The 7484-nt window shown below is 38.1% G+C and overlaps 1 protein-coding gene across 1 annotated transcript; it reads right to left on the reverse strand.

Annotated features, from left to right (window-relative positions):
• Window positions 1–5133: 5133 nt before the first annotated feature.
• Window positions 5134–5907, reverse strand: LOC149546387 (UPF0496 protein At4g34320-like). Its single transcript, XM_089793966.1, has one exon. It carries the CDS (start codon window positions 5905–5907, stop codon window positions 5134–5136), a length of 774 nt encoding a protein of 257 aa, XP_089650092.1.
• Window positions 5908–7484: the final 1577 nt, after the last annotated feature.

The following is a 7484-nucleotide window of genomic DNA, read 5'->3' on the forward strand; positions in this document are numbered from 1 at the left end:
CCTAGAAACTATTTCAAGAGACCTAGGTTTGTCATTTCAAATTCACTTTTCATGACCTCTTTGAACTAACCAATTAGAGCTTTATCATTTTCAGCAAAAATTAAGTCATCTACATACAAGACAACAATCAATACATTACCATCTGTTGCCTTGATGTAAAGAGTGGGCTCACCATTGCTTTTGCTAAAGCCATTGCTCATCAAATATGAGTCAATCTTACTGTACCATGCCCGTGGAGCTTGCTTGAGCCCATAAAGAGCTCTCTTCAACCTATATACTTTGTTCTCTTCACCTGCAACTTCATAACCAGGTGGCTACTCCACATACACTTCTTCCTTCAATACACCATTTAGGAAGGCGGACTTCACATCCATTTGAAATACCTTCCACTTGTGCTGAGCTACAATTGCTATGACAACACACACGGTTTCCATTCTTGCAATTGGGGCATAGGTCTCATCATAATTTCTGCCATACTGCTATTTGTAGCCCTTGACTACCAGCCTTGCCTTATGCCTATCAATCCTTCCTTCAGCATTGCATTTGTTCTTATAGACCCATTTCACTCCAATCACTTGCTTCTTTGGAGGCAATTCAGTTAGCTCCCATGTCTCATTCCTTTCTATGGCATCTATTTCCTCATCCATGGCCTTACACCATTTCTTCTCCTTAATAGCTTCCTCAAAATATATTGGATCGCTATGAGAAAATAATGCAAAATTAACACTATCATCATAATCTTCATACCTTTCATTTTGGTATATCTCCCTAAGACTCTTGGTCTTTCTTGGTAATAGGGAGGAGAGTGTGGGGTTAGAATCTTCACTGCTATTGTTTTGCCGACTAGCTCGGTCTTCACTGGTACTCGACACTAACACTCGGTCATGCCTAGAGGAGCTCAGCAATGTCTGAACCTGCTTGCCTTTTCTTCTATTTGCTCCTTCTTCTTGCTGTTCATCAGCATCTTCTTCACTCATAATTGGCACTTTACTTGAAGTGCTTGGTGACTCATCAATTTGTCCATACCAAGACTGATTTTCAATAAATTCCACATCTCTTGAAAGCATTATCTTGTTGTTCAGTGGGTCATACAATCTGTATGCCTTTGATTCTAGGTTATATCCTGTGAAAATGTATTTCACACCTTTGTCATAAAATTTCTGCCTTTGCTCTTTAGGCACATGTGCATATGCTACACATCCAAACACCCTTAGATGTTCAACTGTCCATCTTATTCATGACCAAGCTTCCATTGGAATTCTGTCACAAACGCCTTTGTAGGACACCTATTAATTAGGTAAACTGCTATTGCCACAACCTCTCCCCAAAATTCAATTGGGAGACATTTTTCTTTCATCATGCTCCTTGCCATTTCAACAATGGTTCTGTTCTTTCTTTTAGCCACTCCATTCTGCTGTGGTGTATAGCTGGCTGTGAGCTCTTTCTTAATGCCATGTTTTCTGCAAAAATTTACAAAAGAATTGGAGGTATACTCTCCTCCTCTATCTGATCTAAGGACCTTGATATAGTGTCCACATTCTCTTTCAACCTAGGCTTTAAATTCTACAAATTTATCAAATGCTTTAGATTTATTCTTTAAGAAATACACCCATGTCCTACGACTGAAATCATCAATGAATGTCATAAAATAAGTACTCCCCCCAATGGAAGTAACTTGCATAGGACTGACAAGGTCAATATGCACTAACTCTAATGGATATCTAGCCCTCCTAGAATTTTCAAAATTAAAGGGAAGCCTATGTTGCTTACCCAAAATACAAGCCTCACACTTGTCACAAGAATTTCCTACACGTGGCAAACCTTCTACCATTCTTTTATTTGACAATAAATTTAAACCAGCATAACCAAGATGGCCATACCTGAGGTGCCATAGCCGTGAGGGGTCTTCAATCACATTCCTTAGAGCTGATTGTGTGGGAGGTGCAGCACAAACTTGAGATGAGAAACAAGTCTCTATCCTCAAGGGAAACATTCTATTCTTTGTCATTTGAACTACTGCAAGTAGGTTCTTGCTCCCATCTTTTTCTTGAATGACACACATGTCATTCTCCATCAGCACTTTGTATCCATTTTGAATGAGCGTACCAATACTCATCAAATTGTGCTTCATACCAAGGGCAAAATACACATTTTGTATTTCCCTTTTCTCACCTTTCTTGGTGCTGACCATAATAGATCCTTTGCCCACAACTAGTAGGGTTCCATTGTTACCCATTTTAATTTCAGATTTGAAACTCTTGTCAATGAATGAAAACAAGGTTTCATTACCACTCATGTGGTTGCTACATCCACTGTCGAGGTACCAAACCTCAAGGCTTCCTTCTTCACCAACATTACACATGATGAAGGCAACAGCATTGGGTCCACTTCCCATGTTCACATCAGCCACATTTGCTTGTCTTGACTGATCATTCTGCTTCTTCCAGCATTCATTTGCATAATGCCCATATTTATGACAATAGTAGCATTCTACATTATTCTTATTTGAGTTGTAGTGTTTCTTACCTCCTCTTGAAGTATTTTGTGAGCTACTTGCTCCATCTGCTCTTCCTGAGCTTTCTACTGCAACATTTCTTTGTCCTCCATTATCTCGGCCTCTACCTCTGGAGTTCCTGCCTGAGCCATTTCTTCCTCTCCCCCTTCCTCTTGGATTTGACTGAGCTTTGAATGCTTGCTCTTGGGTAGAAGAAGATGTGGATCTATTGATCCTATGCTCATGGGTTTGAAGTGTACCCATCAACTCATCCATTGTCAAAATAGTGAGGTCTTTTGCTTCTTCTATGGTCATGACCAAATGGTCATATTTATGAGGTAAACTCCTCAATATCTTTTTCACTATACTCTGCTCTTGATAGTCTTCTCCATTTGACTTCAATTGGTTAATTACATTGGAGGTCCTTGAACTAAAGTCTGCAACTGATTCATTCTCCTTCATTTGAAGGTTCTCAAACTCCCTCCTTATATTCTGCAGCTTTACAGTACGGACTTTATCAATCCCCTTGAAGTTTGTCTCAAGGATATCCCCTGCTTCTTTTGCATAATTTGCTGCTACAATCTTTGGAAATACTATCTCTGTCATTGCTGCTTCAATCAAACTTAATGCCTTAGCATCCTTCCTCCTTGACTCTTTCAAATGAGTCTTCCGTACATTTGTGAGGGTAGCATACTGAGTTGGATCAGTCACATCATTGAATCCATTAGCCACAAACTCCCACAAATCATTTGCAACCATTATAGTCTTCATTTTTTTTGCAAATGTATCATAATTCTGTCCATTAAATGATGGTGGGTGCTGCCATATCTTTTCTGCATCTCCTGCCATGTCAAATATCCCAAGAAAAAAATAAATGCCCTAACTCACTTTGGATGTGGGGCCTCAAAGCTCTGATACCATGTGAGAAATATCAAATTCAATTTAATACTCACAACTCAACCCTAAACCTAAAATTTTACTCGACACTCACAATTGTCGAGTGCCAGGTTTGCTCGGCACGCGAATGTGCCGAGTGGCAATTTGCTCGACACCAACAGATGCCGAGTGACAGGAAGAATATAGGTGTCGAGTGACAGGAAGAATATAGGTGTCGAGTGACAAGAAGAATATAGGTGCCGAGTAATAGGCAGCAGGTGCCGAGTGAGCTCGGCACAAAGAGGAGCTCGACACTTGAAGAAAAAAGCTCGACACAAAAAGAAAAAAGCTCGGCACACACACAAGAAATGCTCGACACCAAAGGATGCTGAGTGAACTCAGCTCCAACAGAGAAAGAAGATGCCGAGTGTTCTGTTTAAACTTAAAAATTATAACTTAGGAAATATTTCAACGTGAATGCTTTCACCATTAAAACCAGAGAGGCAAACCTTTAAGCTTTCAAACAAATTTCTCAAATGCAACATACAAGGGAAGATCAATAGATTCAAGCATGCTTGATTGCTTTCTATTCAACCTTTCACTAAACTATTACAAAATCTGGGAGCATTCGGCTTCAACTAGAAAACCCTAAAAATGTTAAAACTTCAAAACTTTCAATAAACTTTAAACTTTAAACCTTAAACTTGCAGCTCTAATGGCTGCATACAATGGTGCCTAGAGCAATCACTGCTTCAACAGGACGAATCTAACAATGACAAACTTACTGAGTGAGTAGGGGAAATGTGTGCAACTGCAGGCACAAACTTCTTTCCTTCTTCCTTCTCTGCTCAGCTCTGCAACTTCTCTCTGATCTGCTTGATCTGCAAAACTCTACAAAATGAATGAATAATCATTCCTTTTGTCTCATTCTATTTTCCCCCTATTTTCTGATTTCAAAAATTTCACCCACCGCATTTATGTTTATGTCTGCTGGACGTCAGAGGTGGTAGGTGAGTGTTTGGCTCAAGGGACAAATGTATACTGCCGTAATAAATATTCCAACAGAAGCGTCTGCCAAGCACTAGCGGAAGCAGTATTGTATGAATCAATTCATTAATCATATTAATTATGAGTGATTAGTACTTTTGACCGACCTTACGCTTATTTTTTTCCCTAAAAGTAAGGGCATATTTTTACAAAATAGAATTGTGCCTATTTTCCGTATATGAGATGGTGTGGCCACCGATTCCATTGTAACTGGATTATTTTTAATTTTCAGTGCATTCACTTCCTTGATGGCCTTTTACAATGAAACTGTATGCTCATGTATGTATTTATTAAAAATACAATTCTTGGACAGAGTTGAAGGATTCCACCATCTTATTACTTCGTCTTATTAAGCAATGCGTTTATAATAATTTGTTTGGACAGTGAGCCAACACGGCTCACTGCTGCCAGCAATCAATGGGTTCAATGGGTTCAATAATCATTGACCCATTTAATTGAAAAATAAAAACAAACTGTCCAATCAGGTGCAATTTGGCCCCTGTAGCAGTTTCGGTGAGAATGATAAGGCTGGATGCAATAAATGTTGTAAATAATTAAGCTTTGATAAGTAGAGAGAACGTGGGGACACGCGGTTGTTGTTGATAACTAAACTTGAATTTAATATGTACAAGCGGAGAGATATAAATAGATTTGTGTAACTCTGTCAAACAACAGATTTCAAAATCCACATACAATTCTTGGATCACAATTAACAACTAATGGATTAAATGCATCACAGTCAATTTATCTATAACAGAAGCTCGAGCCTTGGAGATACTCCAACTGCAAACATGTGTTTGCCTGTCAAAATCTTCTAATTGCTTAAGGAATTCAGGCTGTGTGTTGATAAGATCTTTGAGAGACAAGAGTAGAGCAGAAGAATCACCCCGCATCTCTCCGAAACAAATGCTGAGAGATGTTCGCTCAAGTTCGGCATGGAGGCGATCCATCAGCACCCTCATCGTCTCCACATCTCTGTAACTCTTAAACATTCCAAATTTCATGGTTTCCACCAAAACAAATTTAGATTTGAGCCGAATATTTCTCTCACACGCATTTCGCAGTACCTTCTTAACGACAAGTATTTTCAATCTCTTAACCAGAGCAGCTGCTATGGACCGACTTTTCATTGACTTTTTATAAGACTTGGTCCCTCTGTCCACCTTTCCTTTTCCAATCCCAAGCTGACTCTGCATATCTGCAAGCCTTTTGTACACACTTTCAAACTCCTCTACACATATGAGGCCGCCCTTGAAAACTTTTAGCTCCTCTAGTATTACTTTACAATCTTTCCCTGACAGATAAATTTTGGCCTCTTTCATAGCGATAGCCCTGTCCAAAATAATCTGATGAGCATCTCTGCTCTTCTTCACAAACACTCGTATTGATGTGCACAAATTCTGAGTCCTCAAACTCAGCTCAAAATACTCTTCCACAGCGTCCATCAAATCGTGGTCTCCAGACACACTACTATTTTTTTGAATCACCATTCTACGCCCCACCATGATTATTTGGGTTCAACTAAAATTCTGTGCAAAATTAAGAAAGGCCTTTACCTTTTAAAAAAAAAAATTGACTGCTTTGTGGTAATCTCGCAGAACAAGAGTGGGGTTTATATATGTTTGATAAGCCCCTAAGGACGCCACATGTTATGTCCATGTCTCAGATATTCCTCCTCAACCACATGTAGTTTTGGAAACCGAGCAACTTTAAATGGTTGCAAACTCTAACAAACTAGAGCAATTGAGGAAAAGAGGATATGTGGGCGTATCAAACACTGCCAAACTAGTCTAAAGCTAATTGTCATTCTCCAATGAGTTTGCATTAATAAGTCAATTTGTAGACGTTGTTGTGATTGAGCAACATGAATCTGAGGCCTAAAACTTTCTGCCACGAATATATTGACACGTATTGTACTGGCATAAAATTCATTATTGATGTGTATGGACAAAATATTAACTTCCTTGAAGCCAAAGAATTTTGTCAATTCTTATCCTACCATGGAGATTTGATATATCATTTTCGAAAACTCTTTTTAATGTCAGTTTTAGTCTCTGCCATTAGGCAAGAGACTTAAGTTTTTGGATGTCTATTTTATAGTAGTGCAAGCCTCGATAATGGTGAAAATCATGTAATATGTCACATATCCTATAGTCTCATAACCACTCCCGATTAAAATGAATTTCCTTCTCCAAAATTCCTAATTTTTGATTGCCTCCGTTGATTTTTCTGGATGTTCTTTTCTTTTTCTCATAGATAAAATTCTCTAAAAATTGAGCTTCAAGACTTGCAACAACTGTCTGCAACAGATAGTGTCATGTGCCTTCTCAATGTGTCCACATTTCACATGCATGCATAACAGGTGCAAAAACCCCAATTTAATATAGAATAGTTTTCAAGTCTTTGATTGGGTGAGCCCGAACTAATAATGGAGCAGGATTAGATTTGGCTTTAATCGCACCATGCATGCATAGAAACAAATTTTTAGCAAGTAGACTCATATTTGTTTGTAAAATATTAGAAACTACTTGAGTTTTGAAGTTATTCACTTTTCACTCAATTTACTGAAAAATATGTAATTCAATTTTCATCTTGATAGAGGGTAGAACTTTGTACTCTATAGATAGCGGTTGTAGTTGTAGAAACCATATGTGATTGGGGCTAATGTTCCTAATATTAGATTAATAGTCGTCATAGTTGTAGAAACCATATGTGATTGGGGCTAATGTTCCTAATATTAGATTAATAGTCGTCATTCACTTCTATTTATAGAATTTGGAGTATTTCAATGGTTTCTTCTTCTTTTTAGCATACCTTACAGATTTGAAAGCTTTAGCACTATAGGTATCATTTTTCTGTAATTTATTGATCCCATATTATACATTTATATTTTGATTGCAAGTCATTTTTCTTACATTTGCATGGAGATTTAGGTTTTCCCATTCCTTCCCACGTTGGTCATTTTAGGGTTTCAAATATTTTTCGAGTAGCGCTTTCAAATTTGTAGAGCTCCCAATGTGTATAAATTTAAAAGCTTCACTATCCATGACAATGACATTGACCCTAG

The sequence above is a fragment of the Cupressus sempervirens genome, chromosome 7 (assembly GCF_028749045.1).
Source record: "Cupressus sempervirens isolate cs-2001-9-10 chromosome 7, ASM2874904v1, whole genome shotgun sequence".
In the NCBI taxonomy this organism is placed as follows: domain Eukaryota; kingdom Viridiplantae; phylum Streptophyta; class Pinopsida; order Cupressales; family Cupressaceae; genus Cupressus; species Cupressus sempervirens.

Bases quoted from the DNA above. Each gene is read 5' to 3' on its own strand.
- LOC149546387 (XM_089793966.1), bottom strand. From the start codon at position 5,907: ATGGTGATTCAAAAAAATAGTAGTGTGTCTGGAGACCACGATTTGATG.